A 20,951-nucleotide genomic window follows, 5' to 3' on the forward strand; every position below is an offset into this window, starting at 1 on the left:
ATGATTTGTCATGAATGTATTGTGAACGTAGCACTTCTCTAAAAGATAGCTTATTTTCAAAAAAGAAATATTACGTCTACAAAATTTCCACGAAAAATCCAAAATAGCAAGTTGTTATAGGCTATTATTGGTGGGTAAAAAAATAATTTTAATGGTCAATTCAAATTAGAACCAATAACAACTTACCACTTAAAATTTGTTGTGAAAATGTTATGGTTCCCTTTTGAAAAAACTAAAAATTATATTATTTAAAATAAAAATGAGACAAAATGTAGTGTGAAACTCGCAAATCATGCATAAAATAAGTAAAAAAACTAGCTTATAATCTAATGCCAAACGCACACTAAAGTCATTTGGATTTCAGTATTTTCCTAAGTTTATGAACACGGCAAAGAGCCTTGTAACTAGGAATGTGCATTAATCCCCTCATTCTATTCAAAGCATCCAACCCACTTTGACTATAAGGATATGAATGTGCTTTTCAAGCGTGTTAGATGGGTTCAACTATTAAAGCCACTAATCAAATTGGTGGTGGTTCGAGTTTTTTTTAATACTACCAAGACTCAACCCAACCCTCCTATACATAATACATATATTAACCTCTTTTAAATATTTATCTCATATCGGTATTAGTTTTTTCTTGACTCTAGAATTTACACATGTTTATATGAAAATGATGATACTTTTCCAACAACATTGATAAGAGTAAAGACTGTGTGTGGTTCTGGTGGTTAAAGTAATGCTGATTTGGGAGTGATTAGCTGTCAAGTTAGTTGATGTGCAGTTAGTTGTTGTGCTGCGCAGTTAGTTGTTGTGCTGAGGCAAGTTAGTTACTGGTAGTTAAGATTGGGAATGTATTGTAATTAGTTAGTACCTATAAAAGAGGAAAACAACAATGTAGAGTTAGCTTTTGGAATGAATACAGAATTCTTCTTAATATCCTCTCCCTAATTCTCTTCCCTCCTAATCTCTCTATTCTTCCTTATCTCTGGAAACTTTGTTCTTCTTTTCCTAATTCTCTTAAGAACTTGTCAATTCCTATCAATTTGATATCAGAGCCAATTCTGTCACTATGGAAGAAACTCGATCTTCTGCTTTTCTTAATGAAAAAATCAGTGTTTTGTCATTGACAGTAGAGCAACGTGACCAAGAATTTCGTATAGTTCATTAGAAGCTAGATGCAGTCACAAGTATGTTGTAGGCCCTATCAGAAACTGTGCAAGGAATTTCAGAAGCTGGTAATGGTTGCCAACAAAGGGCTACATCTATTGGAAAAATAATTTGGAAGATTGCTCAAATTGATTAACAGAGTTATAAAGCAATATCAGTAATATGACAATACAATAAGACAAGAATATGCTAAGATCACCTTAATAAAATCAATAAGAGTAAAAGCACATAGAATTCAAATTTAACAAGAAATTATTGCCGAGGCACAAAACTAAATCTGTTGTCTTTAAGAAATGATTTCGCCTCCACTAGGGTACATATGGCTCAGGCGGTCGCTCTTTAGGATACAATGGCAACTCTGTTAGTGTGCACTCACAAATAGAGTTTCGAACTCGTCTCAAATGCCCAAAGAGAAAATTTCCAATATAATAGTAAGAGTAGAAAATATCAGAGTGGTTGTGTTGATCCTTTTTAGGGATAGTATTATATAGGAGAGCTAAGAAAAAAAATTAACCACACTTACACAATTGGCTAGCTCCATTTGCAATTTACTTTCCATAGAAAATTCCCCAACTGCAGCGAGTAGTTTTTTGGATGTTGAAAGTAATGAATTTTTGCAAGAGTGAATAAGGAAAGAAAAGGATGATAGACTTAGGAAATTCTACCAACAAAGGAGTGATTTGAGGAATTTCATCCCTTTGACACCGGAGCTACCCAGGTCAGAAGTTTATAAAAGGGAATAGATGATATTGGGGATTTGTTTATGCTAAGTCTCCATGTGTTGGCTGACTTCCTTTATCATGGGCTTGGGCTAGTTAAACACACACTTGGGCTTCTAAGAAAAGGGTTTAAAAAATTTTAAACATATCCAACAAAATCTCCTCCAAGAACTTCATCTCCAATGATGGCAAATCATCAAGATCCTACTCTGGCAGCTATTCCTAAAGCTGTGAGATTGGAGTTTCCAAGGTTTAAGGGTGATAATCCATCGGGTTGGATTTATAAGGCCAACCAATTTTTCCAATTGTATAATACTCTTAGCTTCATATCATATGGAAAATGAGGCTTTGATTTGGTTCCAAGATGCAAAGAACGCTGGCCAATTTAATAGTTAGAAGGCTTTTGTTAGAGCATTGCATGTGAGGTTTAGATCTTCTGCTTATGATGATCCTATGGAAACTCTAACGAAATTGAAGCAAGTGGGGTCTATATCTACTTACAAAGGACAATTTGAAGCGTTGTCTAATCGAATTAAGGAACTATCTGAGAAACATAGACTCAGTTGTTTATTGAGTGGATTAAAGTATGAAATTTGATTGCCAATTAGAATGTTAAATCCCCAAAATCTGAATTATGCTTTTGGCCTTGCCAAAATACAAGAAGAATATCTTTTTGCTTGCAAGAAGAATGTCAGACCATGGGTTGATGTGTCCAGACCTTCAATTATGGGTCCCCCACCAATCAAGAATGACATGAAGACTACCAAACTCCCTGTCTAGAAGCTTACTTCTATGCAGGTTGAGGATCGAAAGAAGGGACAATGCTTCTATTGTAAGGATAAATGGCATGTGGGACATCAATGTAAGGCTCCAAAGATCTTCCTTATTGATGGGTTTCAACTGTATAATTAGGGAAGTGATCAAGAAGTGCCTTTGGAAGATGGGTCAGTAGACTCTCTATGCCTTACTTGGAAGCCCCTCTCCAGGTACAATGAGAGTATAGGGGCGAATTAATCAACAAGATGTGATCATCTTGATTGACAGTGGTAGTACTCACAATTTCTTGGATGCTTCTTTATGGTTATCCTTGAAATTGTCATTGTCTACTTAGGACAGTTTCACTGTAAAGGTTACTATTAGTGATATGCTCAGAACACAGGGTGCTTGCCATGATGTTAACCTCAGAATTTAGGGTCAAGACTTTCAGGTTGATTTGAATGTCTTATCCCTAGGTGATTGTGATGTGGTTCTTGGTACTCAGTAGTTATATACTCTTGGACCCATACAATAGGATTTCAAGAAATTAACAATGGAGTTTAATCTTGGAGGAAAAGATATTTTTCTTACAGGGTTACAACCTTCAGGCCTTACTCTTCAAAATGCTGATCAATTCTTTAAACCAATTATCAAGAAAGGATTATTGCTGCAGATCATATCATGTCCTACTTCACAACACCAGTGCAACCACATGGGATCATTACTGATTTACTACAAGAATTCAACAAGGTTTTTGAAGTGCCTACTACTCTGCCTCCTCTTCAAGGCCATGAGCACCAGATTGTCTTAAAGGAAGATACTAAACCTATATGTGAAAGGCCCTACAGTTATCCATTTTATCAAAAAACTGAAATTGAGAAAAATTGTACATGACTTACTTGAAGCAAGCTATATTAGAATTAGCCATAGCCCTTTTTCATCAACTGTGTTGTTAGTAAGGAAAGCTGATGAGAGTTGGCGTATGTGTATTGACTATAGATCCTTGGATAAGGCCACTATTAAGGATAAATACCCTATTCTTGTTATAGATGAATTGCTTGATGAATTGTGTGGTGTTGTTATCTTTTCTAAGCTAGATCTCAAATCTAGTTACCATCAAATCAGAGTGAAGGAAGGTGATATCCATAAGACTACTTTTAGGACACATGAAGGGCACTATGAGTTCTTAGTCATGTCATTTGGCTTAACTAATGCATCGTCCACCTTTCAGTTACTAATGAATAAAGTGTTCAAACCTTATTTGAGGAAATTTGTTTTTGTATTTTATGATGCAAAAAATAACAATTGAGCTCCTCATCGTAGCGGATGGACGATGCTGTGAATGGGGTCGTCTCTGTAGGTGAGAATCCTGCGAAATGAACTGAGGGGAAGAGTTACACGCCGGTGTGGCATCAGCCAAACCGTCTCCGATGCTTAAGTCAGTAAGGGAGAAATATTTTAGAGAGAAAACGAGTCGAGAGTAATTTCATAGAGTATTTGTGTGTACCTTTAACTTCTGTTGTTTTTTCTTTTATAGTTATGTGCCCCATTAATGGGCAATGATGTGCTGCATTTATGCTTAATGGCTAGTGCATTACAGAATCTTTGTCTGGAGATCACAACTCATTCTGTGATCGTTGCTTCGTCCGTTACGTTTCGTTATCAATGTGTGCAATAAATGCGTAACATCTTCTCTAGGTGAACGACCGATCTTCATGTAATGACGACCATAAATTTCTGGTTCATCAATATTCTTTGGTGATATATTGGTGTTTAGTAGTTCTGTAGAGGAGCGTGTTTCTCATTTGAGGGTGGTATTAACTGTGCTGCTTGACAACCAATTGTATGCTAAACAAAGCAAATGTGTGCTTAGGTATGGAGAGCTGGAGTATTTGGGGCATTTAATTTTAGGTCAAGGGGTTAGAACTAACCCCAAGAAAACTAAAGCCATGCAAAATTGGCCTGTTCCTACCTCAGTGAAAGCCTTGAAAGGGTTTTTGGGTTTGACTGGGTATTATAGGAAGTTCATCAAGGACTATAGGCTTATTGCAGCTCCCTTAACTGCATTACTTAAGAAAGAAGCTTTTTAGTGGTCTCCACAGGCTGAATTGGCCTTCATAGCTCTTAAGGTGGCTGTGTCTACTCCACCTGTGTTGGCATTACCTAATTTTACTAAGGCTTTTGTGGTAGAATGTGATGTCTCAGGTATGGGGTTAGGTGCTGTATTGATGCAGGACAACAGACCCTTAGCTTATCATAGTGAGGTCCTTAAAAGGTAGAAGCCTACATCTATCTACTTATGAAAAAGAATTCTTAGCTTTAGTAAAGGCAATCAAGAAATGGAGGCCATATTTAGTGGGAAAGCCTTTTATCCTCAAAACTGATCACCAAAACCTTAAGTTCCTTCTAGAGCAAAGGGTTGGTACACCTGCACAACAGAAGTGGATCACTAAGTTGTTGGAGTATTCTTTTTTGGTTGAATATAAGCAAGAGAGGGAAAATAGGGATACCAATGCCCTTTTTAGAAGGTTGGAGGACTCAAATTCTAGCACTGATACTTCTGGTGCTTCAGATTCAACACTTAGCACTACTATTTCTAGTGCTTCAAATTCAACACTTGCAGATTCTACTGCTTCTTTTTTTTTTTTTTTTTTTCCATTTCCTTGTCCTTGTTGGCTAGACATTCTTAAAGATAGCTACACCCAAGACCCTGAGTATCAGCAATTATTTGTTTCTCTTGCCAATGGTGGTTTTGCACCAGCTGGTTTTTCTCTTCATAATGGGGTTCTTTTTTACAAGGGTCACGTCTTCCTCAGCAATAATTCACCTTTAAAACCATTGGTATTACAGCATATTCATAATTCTCCTTCTGGTGGTCACTCTGGTTATCTTAAGACATTACACAGGGTTAAGCAAGACTTCTTTTGGAAAGGAATGGTTAAGGATGTCAAATCTCATATCCAATGTTGTGATGTATGTCAGAGAGTCAAAGTGGACACTTCTATGTCTGCTAGTCTATTGCAACCTCTTCCTATTCCTAACAGACCTTGGTTTGATATCAATATGGACTTTATTGAGGGCTTACCTAAATCTCATGGATATGATGTGGTATTTGTGATGGTTGACAGATTAACTAAGGGTCTATTTGGAATCCGCTTATTTTGCTAAAACTGAAAACTTTTTGCTGAAAATGTTGTAGATAAAGATAAAAGTTAGCTGAAATAGGACAGTATGACCTATGAATAGTACCAAAAAGTGTAGTGGAGCCCATGAATAGTACCAAAAATAAGCTGGCTTTTTAATTTGGAGCCAAACGCACACTAAGTTTGTCCATTTCATTCCCTTATCTCATCCTTACACAGCTGATAAGGTAGCTGCAGTTTTCATGAAAGAGGTGTTCAAACTCCATGGTTTGCCTAAATCCATTGTTAGTGACAGGGATGTTGTTTTTACAGCTCATTTTTTGCAAGAGTTATTCAAGTTGCAAGGAACTAAATTAGCCATGTCCTCAGCATACCATCCTCAATCTAATGGCCAAACTGAAGTGGTTCATAGGAGTTTAGAGCAATATCTTTGAGCCTTTGTTGGTGACAAACCTAATGATTGGGCTGATTGGCTTCACTCTAGGCTGAATATTGGTTTAACACCAATTTTCATACTTCTACTAAGCTAATCCCCTTTGAGGCTTTTTATTGTACTCATCCTCCTAAATTGTTGGACTATATTCCTGGTGCAACCTAAGTGGCTGCAGTGGACCAGCTACTACAAACCAGACAGGACCTTATCTCTCTTCTGAAACAGAATTTGGAGTCTGCTCAAGCCAGAATGAAATCTCAAACTAATCAACATAGAGCTTGCAAGTGTTTTAATGTTGGTGATTGGGTTTATCTTAAACTTCAGCCTTATAGACAGCATCCTCTCAGACTTAAGGGGTTCAATAAGCTCTTTCCTAGGTATTTTGGGCCCTTTTAGATTCTGCAAAAGGTTGGCCAGGTGGCTTATAAGCTCGCCCTGCCTAATGATTGACTACTTCACCCAACATTTCATGTGTCTCGCTTAAAGCTTAAGTTGGGTTCGAATGTAGTTCCAGTTCCATCCCTTCCTCCTGTAACATCTACTGGTGTCCTTAATCCAAAACCTATTGTAGTACTTCAACATAGGTTTAAGCAACTAAGAACTAGGACTATCACTGAAGTCTTTGTTCAATGGCATGGTCAATCTCCAGAGAATGCTACTTGGAAGTCACTCTACAACCTCCAATATCAATTTATGGGCAAGGTCTTTCTAAGGGGAAGGGAATGATAAGAATAAAGACTGTGTATGGTTCTAGTGGTTAGAGTAATGCTGATGTGGCAATGATTAGCTGTCAAATTAGTTAATGTGCAGTTAGCTGTTATGTGCCGTTAGTTGTTGAGCTGTGCAATTAGTTGTTATGTTGAGGCAAGTTAGTTATTGGTAGTTAAGATTGGGAATGTATTGTAATTAGCTAGTACCTATAAAAGGGGAAAACAAGAATGTAGAGTCAGCTTTTGGAATGAATACAGAATTTTTCTTAATATCCTCTCCCTAATTCTCTTCTCTCCTAATCTCTCTATTCTTCCTTATCTCCGGAAACTTTGTTCTTCTTTTCTTAATTCTCTTAAGAACTTTTTAATTCCTATCAATCATATTTGTAATTCGTGAGTATTTATAATGACATAAATATGGTATTCATTACTTTTCTTTCTTTATTTTGAGAGAGTTAAAAGTACTCATATATTAAGGCATGTGTAGTTTGATCTATGGGAAAGAGAGTCACTTTTTGTGATTTTCTTTGGGTTTATAAAATTTAATGGAATACTTCTTAAATTTATACTTAAATGGTAAATAAATCATATTTACAAGAATCGAGTTTCGACATCACTTGTGCTCCTAAGAAGATTCAATGGATGTTCTGAAATATCAACCGCTTTCTTGTATTTCAAACAATTGATCATATTGAATATCTTCGTCCCTATAACTTCGTCTTCACTTGAGTTATCTAATAAGCTTAACAATTTTTTTTTTTCAATTCCTTGATACATTTTTTAAATAAATCCTTTACAACTGGATCTACAATGTCCAACTTTTTGACACTTTTAACATATTGCTGATTTCTTCTTCGTCTTTTTTATTGTATTTCTATAGGGTTCTTTTATCATTTTGACTCTGATATCAAGTCATACCCATCTCCAAAGTCCATACTGAATCTTGGGAATCGTTAAAATCATCTAATTAAGGCATACACATCCCTTATCAGTGGAGATAAAAAAGTTCAAGAATAATCAACAAAGTTTCGAAAGCATACTCTTTTAAAGGATGTGTGAATGAAAAAGAAAAACTATTAACCACCATCCATTTACCAGATATTTACTTTTGACCAGAAAATTCCAAAGGAAGGAAAAAAAAAAAAAAAAAAAGCACATCCACAACAATAAATGCAAGAACTTGAGTCAACCACTTTTTAATGAATTGAAATGACAAACATGCATGAAATATCAAACCAACTCTCAGAGTGAGAGAATGACAAAATGCATTAATATTACCAGAAAACAAACATTACCATGTAAAACTACCAAAAACTTAGAACTGAAGACCTTCACCAAATCTCATATCCTGCCTATGCAGCAGAAGATGGCTTAGAAGCAGCAAAATGCTTGGATCTCCTTTCTGCTAAGCTCCCACTACGACGTTCTCACTGCTCCTTCGTGGCAAGAAGTTTCTGATAGTCAGCTGCAACTGCTTTGGACTTTGCGACTCTTCTCTTCTCCTCTGTAATCCTAGTACGCTTCCTTTGGAGTGTCAATGGAGTCACCAACCTATGTATCTTTGGAGCTTTACTGACTTCCTTCCCTGCCAACCAAATCAATAGTTATAGTTATTTACAGTCATATCAACTATGATTCTAACTACCAACCCTCAGCCCCCTTCTTAACTCCCCTCCACTCCTAACTTCCATCCTTTAGCAACCTTAACAAGAATGTTGGTATGTTAGTCAAGAAAACTTTCCGATAGCACAATGACTATTGCAACCAATCACTTCTCACAATAATCAAGTAGATTTCAAGGTGACTCATAATTTATGCCTACATAAGGGAGAACTAATTGCCATTGGGAATATAAATAGGCAAGGCTTCATTATTTTACGCGTTATTTAGCCTCAAGGCAATATAAAACTCACTAAAAAGAGACATCAAAATCATTTCCCATAGCCAAAATACTTAATTTATATTAAAAAAATAAAATAAAATAAGATTTCTTCAGACTAAAATCATCTGCACATGCCTAGCATTGGTTAGATTAATTTTTGTGTTAAAGGCCTAAAATATCAAATAAAGAATAAAATAAAGCAGCAACTAAGCCAAAGAAATATTAATTAATTAATATATACATATATATGTATGTATATTTAAAATTAGGCAAGCCACTGTACCAGCTTTTGTTGTGAAGGTTTGACAGTAGGTGTTCACATATTTCTGCACATCATCCTCCTTGGAGTGGCTGAAAAGCTTGCGAATCTTGGGTGCCCTCTTTGGACCCCTCATCCTTGGTTTTTCAGTATCAGTTAATCCAAGCAGATCATTCTCACCCTTCTTCACAATAACCAAGTTCAAAACAGAGATATCTTAACTAACAATGCATTCATGAACTAACTTCCTCCTCTCTCCATTGCGTCTTCCATAACCACGGAAGCACGAGGTGCCTGTATAAATAAAAGGTAATGTTATAATTCCTTTGTGAGAAAGTGAAATGGCAATACAAGCTAAGCCAACAGAAAGTTGAGCTAATAAGGCTTCTAAAGGCCCATATGGAGACAAACAAATGAGGGAGCAATAAGAGACCAATTACAAGACATCAATCCTTTCAAATTTACAACCCAATTCAAGGCAAAGTCATGTCATTAAACAATAAAATCATCACATAAAATAAAAAAGAAAGGTCGCAACCAAAAGATGAGTGAAAAATAGCTCAAAAATGAATCTGTTATGGCAGGAGGGATGTTGAATACTCATTTCAAAAGCCATAATATATAAAAATGAGAATTAGATGCTATGCAAGACCATGAACATTTCACCCACCCCTATGAAGCAAGAGACGAACACGACCAGGAGTCAGGACTCCCTGCTTCATTGGGAATCCTTGCTTGTCACAACCTCCCATGATTTTGAAACATAGCCCTTGAACTCCTGTCAAACAAAACATGTCTATTAAGGTGAATATATCAAAGATCTGTGTCACTGTGAGGTACAAATACTAATCTAACAGGGTTAGGAAGAGCTTACCTCACCCAAAGAATCTCCACTGACCTCCTTTGAGATTCTCTTGTAAAAAATGCCCAGCTGTAAAAGAGTTTTACATAAGCAATCATAATCTTTCAGAAAGCATTCAATCACTTTTGAAGATATCTTGAGAGAGCAATGAATTTCTATATACATCAAGTTCATTACTTCATATTACATGTCATTACACAAAGGTGGCAGTATTTTTGTCATTCATATGATGAAACCAAATAGTGCATAATCATGTCATTCACTTGGTAATAATAATGTTGACACAGATCCACTAATGATATAAAGATGCACGGTACATAGTCTTAATTTTCTTTCCCACTATTTGCAAAGAAAAGGCATTACATGCAACTAGGTAGGGGAAAATGACCTTGTGTGAGACAAATTGGCAAAGCCATTCCTGGCACTACCACATATCACAGAGAACTTGTTTAACCCAGCATGACTCGAATACATAATAAAAGGCTTAAAAAATACAACCCAACAAAGAATCTCAACTTCCAACTATTCACCAATTCGGAAAAATGAGGTCTATATCATATAAAAATTGAAGTTCTTGAAGAAAAGGACTCTTAACTGCATAATTAATGTTACAATATATCACAAGCGACCATCAGTGACAAAAGGCGGGGTCTTCTTTTATTGAATTATAAAATAAAAAGATTTTGTACGTGTGAATTCATTGCTTAAAGCAAATGGAACTCAAACATTATCCATACAAGCAGATGAAACTAAATAATTTCCTACCAAAAAGAACGGGGGAAAACAAAGATTTTCATAACAAAACAGTGTCAATAAATATAGGGTTTCAAATTTCAATATATTATTTTGGATTTTCATCTAACATTCTGAAATTCCCTGACTGCTGAACTTACAAGAACCATTTGATTTGAACTAACAAATTTGAGACACAATTGAAATGGCTAGAGATCAAAATAAAATATATAACAGATTTGGAATTCATAAAAATTTCGTAGAAAATTAATAATTTTCAATCCAACTCATTATTCACCTCAAATATATACAAATATTTCACAAATATTTAAACAATGAAAAAATAAACAAGATATCTACATAGAATGATAGAATACAAAATTGATAAGGAGAGATCCTCTCCATCATTCACTATCCCTGGGTGCAATCAGTTGTGAGAAAAACACCAAAAGTCTCCACTAATATATCTGAATCTGGTGCCATGTTACCAACATGTGCATCTGTGAAATTCTGATTCCTCTGAAGTACTCAAAAGCCTAAAAAGGAAATTTTCATTGCCATTGATTTGGGAAGGCTTCTCGGTAATTTGCATCTTCACCCAATGTGAGCTGTCTTGTTGTTGAATCCTTTGCCCGTGAATTCAAAAGCCTCTGAGCTATCCTATCTTTTGGTGTCACTTTCTTGTGCAGCATGGATGAGAGTGTTTCCTTCTTGTTTCTGGCTGACGGTTTCTCACCATCAGCCACCCCCATATCTTCTCCAATAGATGCAGATCTTGAAGTTGATGTCAAGGCAGCATCCCTTAGAACTGTTTCATTGTGCTCCCGAATTTTTGCAAGTTTTGCACGCTTCAGTGACTTTTTATCAATTTCTCTCTTATTTGATACTTCTTTATCTCTCGCACGAACATTCTTCACAGCTTGTTTTGCTAACTGCTCAATGGAATCAATCCCCAAATCAAGAGATATCTCTTCTTTTAAAGAGTTCTGATTGAGTGGCTTTCCTTCATCATCTCGAGGTATAATAGGTCCATGAAATGGACAAACTCTCAGGTCTCTTCTCTGACAAAGCCCCCCTTTGCTCAAAGGAGCCCTGCAGGGTTGAATGTCAGTTTGCTGCTCTTCATAAAGAGTTGCATGTACATTCAGTTCAGGCATTTTCTCAGCTGGAATAACCGTGTCATAATCCACCCTACCCCAGTGACTTTCAAGCTCCAATCCCCGCTGGTTAGTCAAAACCTTCCTGTTTGAACCCCAGTTATCCAAGAAAGAACCCCAATTCATCACAGGAGCTTCAGCCAGAAGCTTACTTCTTAATGGGTCCAAATTGGTTTCACCGCCTTCAGCACTGAGAATCTCATTGTCATTACAATCTTTTTTACTGCTTTCAGGAGTTCTATTTTTGAACTTATTAGGTGTTACTTTCATGGAAAAAGCTTCATCTTGCTTATTGGGCACAGTAGATCTCTCACTCTCAAGTGATCCAATCTTACCCTCCTCCCAGAAATCATCTTCTTCTCCATCACGATTTGCAGTGTTTGGAAGAGCACAACCTGATTCTTCACACTTCTTCTTCACTGATTTGAGACGATTTTGGATATCAATTAACTCCTTTAAAGCGGAATCTCTGAACCTGTTGTCTGCCACTTCAACCCTTAGAAGAACAGAGATCCATTCTTGAACTGCAACCAAATGCTTTGTCTCTAGAAGCTTGTACAGCTCCCTTAATGCATCAAAAACCACTTTATTGTCACTGTTCTCGTGAACCTTTTCCCCTTCTTTTAAAGTGTTGAGACGGATTTGCAGCAGTTCAGAAGAACGAAACTCTTCGAAATATTCATCATCTGCAGGAGGCAGAGGCATAAATTCCTCATTTGTACGGACTATGTCTAAGCATTCCCCAATCTCGTCAATGGTAGACATGATCTCTTCCTTAATAGATGAGAAATTGTCCTTGAACATTTCAAATTTCTTTAGCAAAATCTCTCTTGACCGCCTTTCCCGTTCTGCTCTCTCCTGCTGAATCCGAGCTGCATTGGCCTGTAGATTAGGAAACTGCAACTTGAGGGTGTTTTTAAGGTAATCAAACCCTAATCTGAGCTGCCTGTAATGAATCCCAAAGGAAGAGTTCCACTTCTCCAAGAATTCGATTGCCTTAGAGCGCAAAATAGAAGCGACAGCAGGAGGAGCTGGGAGAGGCAGAGTTCTTCTGAACCCAACACTCAAACTCAGCAACTGATCCAAGTTGTCAACAAGAATGCTTCTGAAAAGCTTTGAACGCATGAACAGTTCGTCAATTATTAGGAGTGTTAGGTACCTTACCTGTACCAATCAAATATTGAAATTCAATTCATTACCAAAATGTTAAACTAAAACCCACTAATAAACCAACAAATCACCCCCTTCCCTAATAATCATCGTAAAAACGAAAGTGAAAAAAAACCCACATCAATAACAACAACCAAGAAGCTTTAGCCCCAAATTTTAAGGGTCAACTATGGATCATTTGGTAAGGATTGGTCACATAAATTATTTTCATTAATAGATTATGTATCTAATCTATTCTTTTCCTTAACAGATTATATAGCAAGGCCAGCCTAATCAGGGATGATACCTCACCTCAACATAAGTAAATATCAGAATTCAGAAAATTAATTTAAATCTATCTTAATCAAATTAAAACCGCCTGCAAGCTACTTGAGCATGTAATAATATAAATTCATTAAAATAATCAAATAAAAAGTAATATAAATTAGTGAGAAAAAAGAAAGAAAGAACAAAATAAAAACATACCTGAGAATGATCGCGCTTCATGAGATCCAAAAGGGTATTGGCAGCAAGTCGTAGTTCCATATCCGAATAGCGGACTACGGATTTTATGGCCTTAAGGAGACGTGGGTCCACCTCAGCAGCCGTGGAGTTGGTCGCCTTCTCTATCAGACTCAACACCTTCCCTCCTCCTTTCTCTCTCCCCTCTTCCATTATCATTTACTAGCCTAATACCCGTGCTATGCACGGGGTACCCTTCTATTCAAAGAAACCACCTCTAGATAGATGCTAAGATTTGAAAATATCTGACCAAATACACTAACATATTCCATAAGGTTTCAATTCCTATGAAAATCTAATGCCTTTATCTAAAATCTGAAATTCCCAGGAAGAGAGAGAGAGAATAGATACAGCAAGTTTATGGTATATTAATAAAAGTCCAATTCCATACAAACCAAGAAAAGAAGACATACTAGACTTCAACCAAAAGGTTCTCTCCGTTCAGCATTGCAGTTAGCGGGGCTGCCATAATATAGAAATAGAAGTTAACAGGTGAAAGATGAACTTCAAGTAAACTTTAGGGATGAAAATAATTTATTTGCCTTTTTTCCAAAAAATTTTGAAAATTCAATATAAAACAAACAATTAGATCAAAAGGATTTCTTGAAATTTATTTCTTTTCTCTTATTATCGGCAAAAAAAAAAGAAGAAAAAAACATGAGACGCAAACAATATGAATTAAAAAATCATTCAGAGGGGAAAAAACCCAAAAATAACATATAAAGACTAAAAGTATGACATATAAAAACCCATGATTTCATGAAACTTTCGGCATGTAATAATAAAAAGATCTATTTGAAATTTTCATGAAATCATAAAGACTAAAAGAATCTTCAAACGATGTAACGATCATTCTCTTGTGACTCTAAACTGCCTTGGTGGCAGAAATCTATGTGGGCATCTTTCCTACTTGTCAAAATAGGCCTTAATTATAGGATTTTACTATCTCTCAGCTTCTGCTTTTATATATATATATATACGTATACGATTTAACTGGGCATCTTTTCTAGCACTCAGTGTTAGGGTTTGCGATGTTGAACTGCAGGGATTTCAATTTTTTTTTTTTTTTTGTCACATTAAAAATTTAGGAAAAATTAAATTTAAAAGAAAAAAAAAAAAAAAAGCGTAGATGATGATGATGACGACGACAAAGGCTTTGGAGCACTGACCTTCATGTAGGATCAACTCCTGCTCTCGCCTTGGCAGAGTAGTTAGCCCATTGCGTGTGTGGGGGGAAAGACAAACAGAAACTACGGTTTTTGAAGAGGGCCTTTTATAATATTGAAGTATATAATACGATTATATGGCGTTTAATATGGGGAATCAGTTTTTTTTTTTTTTTTTAAATAACTATGAAAACCAAACTATTTTGTTAGTTAGCACAGTTTTGATACTATTTGGAGATTTAACAACTCGAGACCAAATGACTCAATTTTGGAATGCAAATCAAGTATATTGAACTCGATTTCAACGTTGTGCTGTAGCTGATGTGAAAATTTGTCCACGTAGGCATGAAAATTGAGTTTGTAACGCTCGATTTCGGTACCCAGAAAATTGAGTTTGTAACACTTGATTTCGGTACCCAACAATAACGAAGCAACAATAAAGCACCAAAGAAGCAATAACGAAGCAACCCATGTGGCGAATGTTTTAGGCAATGGCTGAACACGTCAGACTTAATGTGGGTGTGGTTTCTCACCGCCGCTCCGATGATGTTGCTGCCACTCCAGTGGAGGAGAAGAACACGTTGGAGTCTAGAGAAGATCTTGCTAGAGGAAAAGCAACCCAAGCGACGATTCTAACTAAACCTAGGCGGCGAAAGCTTCATGCAATGACCGCGAAAGCTTCAGGCGAGGGAAATCCGATCCGATCAGGTATTTGTTTTGGGTTTTGTATTTGGTTTTGTTCATGGGTTTTTGGGACTTGGAAGAACAAGGAAGTTCGTGTCCAATTGTTGAAGCAAAACTAAATCGAGTCCATTTGACTTGAGTTCATTTGATAGAACTCGAGTCCATTTGACTCGAGTTCGATGCCTACATGGACTGAGTACCCACATCAGTTGTAGACGATGTTGAAATCGAGTTCAATGTAGTCAATTTAGCATTCCAAAATCGAGTTCTTTGGTCTCGAGTTGTTAGATACCCAAATAATTTCAAAATTGTGCTAACTAACAAAATTGTTTGGCTTTTATAGTTATTTTCAAAAAAAATCCCGGAAAATCCACATTACTCTTGGCATCCAAAATCTTGGAAATGTGATTTTTGCAATCTGGATATCTAGAAATGTAATTATTCTTATGTTTGGTTTCATTGGGAATCTCTTAAGATTCCTAAGAATGTGAGATGATAATATTTTGTTTATTTCCAAGAATCTTAAATAAATTATTTAATTTTTCCTATTTTATCCTTAGATTTGAATGTGAACTATCAAGTCTTTTAAAAAAAATATATATATTCCTCTAAATAAATAATGAAAAACAAAATATAAACTTAAAAATCCAATACGTTTCAAAATCCAAGACCTTCCAATACATTTCAAAATCCAAAAAACACGCATACAAATATGATGGGTTGTTAAAATTAAAAATCTACACATTTGTATCATTGTATAACAAACATCAAAAGCACCAAATATGATACAAATTATTGACATGTACTGTAACATATGAATCTAGAAACAAATCCATTAATCTATAAAAAAAAAATAAAAAAATAAATAAAAAATAAAAAATAAAAAATAAACCAAATGAAGCCACCAATCCAGATCTATATTTCTAGCAACTAAAAAAAACCAATATCTGAGATACGAATAGATACATTAACAAATTTTCATAAAAATAAATCCATTAATAATTTGTTGAGCAACACATACACAATAGTAAAAGTGAATACCTAGCAATAATGGACAGTCCCCTTCAAACCTTTTTTTTTTTTTTTTCACACGTAAAACCTAAATAGAACTTTGTTAAAGAATATATCAACAAAGTTGTCTATCTTGTTTATGTTGTTTTGGCGGAAAAAGATAAAGACAAGGGAAAAAACATTGATGGTTTGATTTATATTTATCTTAATTGCTTAAATGATAAGGAAAAATGGTTAAAATTGTCAATTTATAAAAAATACAATTTCCTTTATGGTCTGTTTGGATGGGGGGGGTGGGGAAGGAGGGGGAATGGAGGGGAATAGAGTAGTGTTGGCTAAAAATAAGTTAACTAAATCTACTTTACTCTACCCTACTCTCCTTCATTCTCCCTTAATTCAAATAGACCGTTAAGCTTGAGAATCTGGATACCCACCTATTTTAAAGGGAATCCACATTCCTACTAAGGGGGGCTTAAATGGGGAATCTAGATTCTTCTGGCATCTGATTTCCTAGCGTGATTTGCAACCAAGCATGGGAATCTTTAAACATTCCTGAGAATCCTAAAGGGTGGGTAGTCTTGGTCTTGGATATTGCCCTTTTCTTTTATTTTCTTTTTTTACAAAAATAGTCTTGGATATTGTCTTTGTGGATTTTTTTTTTTTTTTTTTTTTTGTATGAACAAATGAGCTAGGCTTTTTGTTAGGAACTTTTAATTTTTGAATAAAATTTCTCTTTGAACACTTTAAACTCCTCGTATATTTTTATATTGAATGTAATTTTTGAAAATCTAACCATTGAATTGCATATTCTTATTATATTCTTCATGTTTGCAAAATTTTAAGAAAATAAAAAATCAATTGCTATGTCATCAAAGAAATGTTAAAATTTCAAATTTTTGTGATTTTAAATTGTGTATAAAAAATAAGTTTTTTGATCGAATAATAAATGACATCCGATTTAAATAAAATTTAATATGCATATTAAAAATATAAAGAACATGAAATTTAACGCTTAGATTTTCAAAATTCACACCTAAAAAGGAGATATATGAGAAATTTGAAGAATTTCTTTCCAAACTAACTTGAAGAGAAACTTATTCTTAATTTTGGGTTGTCTAAGGGTATGTTTGGTTGGGGTGAAAACAAGGAGGATAGAAAATAGAGAGAGGAAAATAGAATGGAAAATGGCATTTTCCACTGTTTAGTTCAGGAGAAAAAACAAGAGAAACAAAAAATGAAGAGGAAAATAATCCCTCCAGGCCCACATTTTTTTATCCTTCCAATTTGGGAGAAAAATGAGGAGGAAAAGATGCTGAATGATGTAATTTATACAAATACCCTTACTTTATTACACTCACCTACCCCTCTCACTTTCACACTTATTATATATTATATAACAAAGACATAATAGTCAATTTATATAAACTACATTTTCCATCCTCCCATTTTTCTCTCCAACCAAACAAAAAAGTTTTCCATCCTCCCACTTTTCCACCCCTCCAACTAAACACATATGAGGGAAAACTAAATCCTTTCTATCCTCCCACTAATTTTCCATCCTCCCACTTTCCCACTCCTCCAACCAAACGGACCTTAGTTCTAACTTGTATTTGAAGATTGTACCCAACAAATCCATTCAACTCGAAGCTATCCAAACCAAATCCGTAAAATCTGAGTAATGGATTGAAAACGGGTGACGATTCTAATGACCCAATGATATTGTTTTGGAGTGACAGGTTCTTCATCTAGAAAATCAATTCTAACTGATCTGTCTGACTATTTGTCGTTTGTTGCTAACTAGTAAATTATCAGTTACTTACCCATGACATACCAAGTGAGTGTTCGCTAACCATATTATAAAAATACCTAAAGTATTTGACTGTGTTTAGTGGTCCACAATGTTGTAGAGGATCTCATCCTTACCAAGTGATCCAAGCCAATGGGGAAGCAAAGAAGATAGCTAATTTAAGCCATTAATGGAGAGAGGGTGAGGGGGAAGGAGTAGCGACAGTGACTCGTATTTGCCATGGACAAACACTTTATAACGGCAATGAGATGCCCTCATGGTGTGTTGTGATCAGGGATAACCAATCATCTTAAAGCTTAGCCTCTTAGGATCCGTTTAGTTGGAAGGGTGGAAAAGTGGAAGAATAGAAAATTAGGAAAAGATAGAAAATTGGGAAAATAGAAAAGATTTATTTTTCTCTTATATATGTTTAGTTGAGAGGATGGAAAAGTGGAGAGATAAAAAACTATGAAAAATGAAATTTGTATAAATTTACAATTATGTCCCTATTAAATAAAACAAAAGGCAATACAATTTTTTATACGCATTTATTTATTTAAAAAATTATGTATGGACATTTCACTTTAAAAAAAAAAAAATTATTATTTCAAAGGCACAGGCCAAATCCAAAAATTGGTGGGGAAAAAAAACAACAGGAAAGGAACTATAGAAGAAAGTGATAAAAAAAAAAATGCCCAAAATAATGTGAACGTGTGCAAATTAGTAATAGAGAAAGAAAAAAAAAAAGAAAAAAAGAAAGGAACTATGAAAAAAAGTAATAAAAACAAAAGAAGAAAAGAAAAAAAAAAAGTGAGATAAAACAAAAAAATCCAAAACAACGTGAATGTGCATGTAGATTAGTAATAGAGAAGAAACAAAAAATGTTAGCAAAGAAGGATGTGTAGGGGCATTTTGGGCAATTCATGTTAGTGAGCTTCTCCCCTTAGTTTTCTCCTCATTTTGTGTAGAAAACTTTTTGGTAGACCTAAGGAGAAAACACCTAACCCCACCACATTCTTTTCCACTCCCTCTCCCAACCAAACACCTATTAAAACTTTTTTCTCTCCACTTTTCTCTCCTAAATTTTCCATTGTCCTTAAAATCTCTCCAAACAAACACACCCTTAGGTTAATGACATTGAGCAGATATGAGCGATGGCTTATGAGAGTCTCATATCTAAGAAAAATTAATGAGAGAGAGAGAGAGGACTACAGGGTATTGGTTTTCAATTGAGTCCCTTTTTTTTTTTTTTTTTTTTTTTTTTTGAGAATGAGTTGAGTCTAGTTTAATGGGTAAATTTCACCTAAACCTAATATTTGACCATACCTTAAGTTTGTTTATATGGTCAACCTGATATGTGTCTTTTGTTTTGTTTTGTTTTTTTTAACCCACCTGTGAATGGTTGGATTGGGATCAAGTAGTAAATTGGGTTGATTGGGTGGATAAGCAATCATACTTGGCTTCATCTCACTAGGGTGACTAGTCTAATTATAAGTTTGCCACCACTATTTTAAAAATAGACAACTGCAACTAGAAAACATCATTTTTTTAATTTCTTAGAGCATTAGCATTGGGGAATGTTAATGCCAAATGTAAGGGATATTTGGCATTTCAAGCCCCAAAATATATTGCATCGGAAAATGCTATTGCTAAGTATTGCAAATTTTTTTGCAATAGTGCTATAGTACTGTAGCACAATTCTAAAAAAAAAAACTAATATTTTATTGTGATGGTGATTGGGAGAAAGAAAGAATAAATAACGGTGATTAGGGGAAATATTATTTTATTGTGTAGATATATTATTTTAATGAGTAGAATAGGAAAATAAAAGTTTGGGATGCTGCAAATATTGTAAAATGAGATGGTATAATTGATAAAGTAACTTTTTGGGATGGTAAAATAGAATAAAGTAGCATTTTCTGATGCTAATGCTCTTATAAACATGATTGCACAATTATTTTTGAGTGACAGATTTTATAACTTTGAAAACAGAAACACCCATACCAAACATGTTTGTCGTTTTTTTTTAAAGTGTTTTTTGGTTTACGAACAACGAAATCTGGAAAAAGCTTGAAATTACATATTGAAAATACAATTTAAAAAGTGTATATATTTTCATATATATATATATATATATATATTTTTTATGGGAATATTTTCATAGTTAGTTTCGAACAATTAAAAATTTTGTATTAAAAGATTAATTTCCCACTAAGGGGGAGGAGTTGATGGCGTTGGAGTTTGTGACAGTGAGGTCATTATCGGAGGAAGATGTTGTTTTAGGGGGCATTGTGATGTTGCTCTTGAAGAACGTCCTTTTGGAGAAAATGGTTATTCACTTATTCCCCTTTCATTTCCTTTGTCACCACCACTAAACAAAGCATTATCAGCAATGACCATAGGGATATTGTTTGGCCAAGATTGGTAGTGCCATGGGCTCTATTGGAGTTCGCAATGGTTTGAAAAGGTCGTAGGATGATGGAGTGAGTTTGATTAGGGATTGTGCGTGAGTTTGTACAATTGTAGGGATCATTTGAAAGGGTGTTTGTTGTGGATTTGGTTGCGGTGAGTTTATTAAAGGGCGGTTAATGTGTATTTTGATTTTGGGTAGTCTAGGTATTGATTTGTACGTGTAAGTGTGCTCATGATTTTTGTTAATTTAATTTGTTTTCTCCTCTCATTTCTTTTATTTTTCTAAATTTGTTTCTATTTACATATGATTTTTAATGAACTATTTTTGGAGTATTCTCTATGCTTAAGGTTTTGTCACCTGACACAATGTTAGAGCAGTTTTTTATTTAGCCTTTCAC

At 35.0% G+C, this 20,951-nt stretch overlaps 1 protein-coding gene and 1 pseudogene across 1 annotated transcript; both read right to left on the reverse strand.

Moving 5' to 3' along the window:
- Positions 1 to 8,119: 8,119 nt before the first annotated feature.
- On the reverse strand, positions 8,120 to 13,528 carry LOC115967661 (annotated as a pseudogene).
- On the reverse strand, positions 10,919 to 14,756 carry LOC115967660 (UV-stimulated scaffold protein A homolog). Its single transcript, XM_031086803.1, has 3 exons — positions 14,664 to 14,756; positions 13,459 to 13,956; positions 10,919 to 12,987 (listed from the first exon to the last, which is right to left on the reverse strand). Exons 2-3 carry the CDS (start codon positions 13,651 to 13,653, stop codon positions 11,218 to 11,220), a joined length of 1,965 nt encoding a protein of 654 aa, XP_030942663.1. The 5' UTR covers positions 13,654 to 13,956; positions 14,664 to 14,756; the 3' UTR covers positions 10,919 to 11,217.
- Positions 14,757 to 20,951: the final 6,195 nt, after the last annotated feature.

Source organism: Quercus lobata, chromosome 11 (assembly GCF_001633185.2).
Source record: "Quercus lobata isolate SW786 chromosome 11, ValleyOak3.0 Primary Assembly, whole genome shotgun sequence".
NCBI lineage: Eukaryota > Viridiplantae > Streptophyta > Magnoliopsida > Fagales > Fagaceae > Quercus > Quercus lobata.

What these genes read in the sequence shown, in the direction of transcription:
- LOC115967660 (XM_031086803.1), bottom strand. Translation starts at nt 13,653, where the DNA reads ATGATAATGGAAGAGGGGAGAGAGAAAGGAGGAGGGAAGGTGTTGAGT. An exon ending in TGAAGCGCGATCATTCTCAG is followed by an intron (nt 12,988 to 13,458) that starts GTATGTTTTTAT and finishes TGATTGGTACAG; the next exon opens with GTAAGGTACCTAACACTCCT.